The 1,181-nt window shown below is 65.5% G+C and overlaps 1 protein-coding gene across 1 annotated transcript; it reads left to right on the top strand.

Moving 5' to 3' along the window:
* Window positions 1–2: 2 nt before the first annotated feature.
* EMIHUDRAFT_125377 (hypothetical protein) lies at window positions 3–691 on the top strand (the record flags this gene model as incomplete). Its single annotated transcript, XM_005756845.1, has 1 exon — window positions 3–691. A coding segment is annotated over one exon (689 nt), but the record flags the coding sequence as incomplete, so codon positions are not given.
* Between the last annotated feature and the right edge of the window lie 490 nt (window positions 692–1,181).

The raw sequence follows: 1,181 nt of genomic DNA, 5'->3' as shown, positions 1-1,181 counted from the left end.
CCATGGCGCTAGCCTCGGCCGCGGGAGATGATTGCCGCAAATTCTGCCTCGACGATGGCCAGGACTGGACGGTCAAGTGCGCCTGGTCGAAGTGCGCTAGATGCGGTGCTTGCGCCTCGTTGGCGAACTGCAGGCCCTCCTGCGCCACCAACACAAAGGGCTGGGACAAAAAGTGCGGCTGGTCGGCCTGCGGTGGCTGCTCCGAGTGCACGGCGGCGCCCCCGCTGCCTGCGCCGGCGCCCGGCGAATGCAAGGCCTCCTGCGCCACCAACACAAAGGGCTGGGACAAAAAGTGCGGCTGGTCGGCATGTGAAGGCTGCTCCGAGTGCACGGCGACGCCCCCGCCGCCTGCGCCGGAGCCCGGCAAATGCAAGGCCTCCTGCGCCACCAACACAAAGGGCTGGGACAAAAAGTGCGGCTGGTCGGAATGTGAAGGCTGCTTGGCGTGCACGCAACCTTCGGCGCCGCCGCCGCCGCCGCCGTCACCCCCACCAAAGCTGTGCTCGCCTTTGATCTCCGCAAACGCCCTCACCAAGTGCTACGACCCGGCGCTCTTCGTGGGCTTCACTGCCGACGAGGCGGCTTGCAGGAGCAAATGCGAGGCGATGCCGTCGTGCAACTTCTACGCGGTGTGGACCACAAACTGGTGCCGGCTGACAGAGACGTGCAACACATGGAGCGGAACTGACCCGTGCGCGCTATCTCCTTCGATGCCACCCTCTACATCGCCACCATCACCACCGCCGCCCTCCCCACCACCTTCCCCACCGCCACCATCACCGCCGATGCCTTCACCACCACCTTCCCCACCGCCGCCCTCCCCACCACCTTCCCCACCGCCACCATCACCGCCGATGCCTTCACCACCACCTTCCCCACCGCCGCCCTCCCCACCACCTTCCCCACCACCTTCCCCACCGCCACCATCACCACCGCCGCCCTCCCCACCACCTTCCCCACCGCCACCATCACCGCCGATGCCTTCACCATCACCTTCCCCACCGCCGCCCTCCCCTTGCTTGCCTCCTCAAGACATACCCCCCCCCCCCTCTGACAACAGACCAAGAGCCTCCAGCCGACAGGAGAATTCCGACATAACCGCTGCTTGCCACACCGTGGCAGTCGATTTGATAATCCACGTGTGATGCCTTAATGTTGCCCAACAGAATCTACAGATAGGG

The sequence above is a fragment of the Emiliania huxleyi genome (assembly GCF_000372725.1).
Source record: "Emiliania huxleyi CCMP1516 unplaced genomic scaffold EMIHUscaffold_9406, whole genome shotgun sequence".
Classification (NCBI taxonomy): domain Eukaryota; phylum Haptophyta; order Isochrysidales; family Noelaerhabdaceae; genus Emiliania; species Emiliania huxleyi.
Note: the sequence above shows the minus strand (reverse complement) of the source record. Positions and strands in the feature narration are given on the sequence as shown.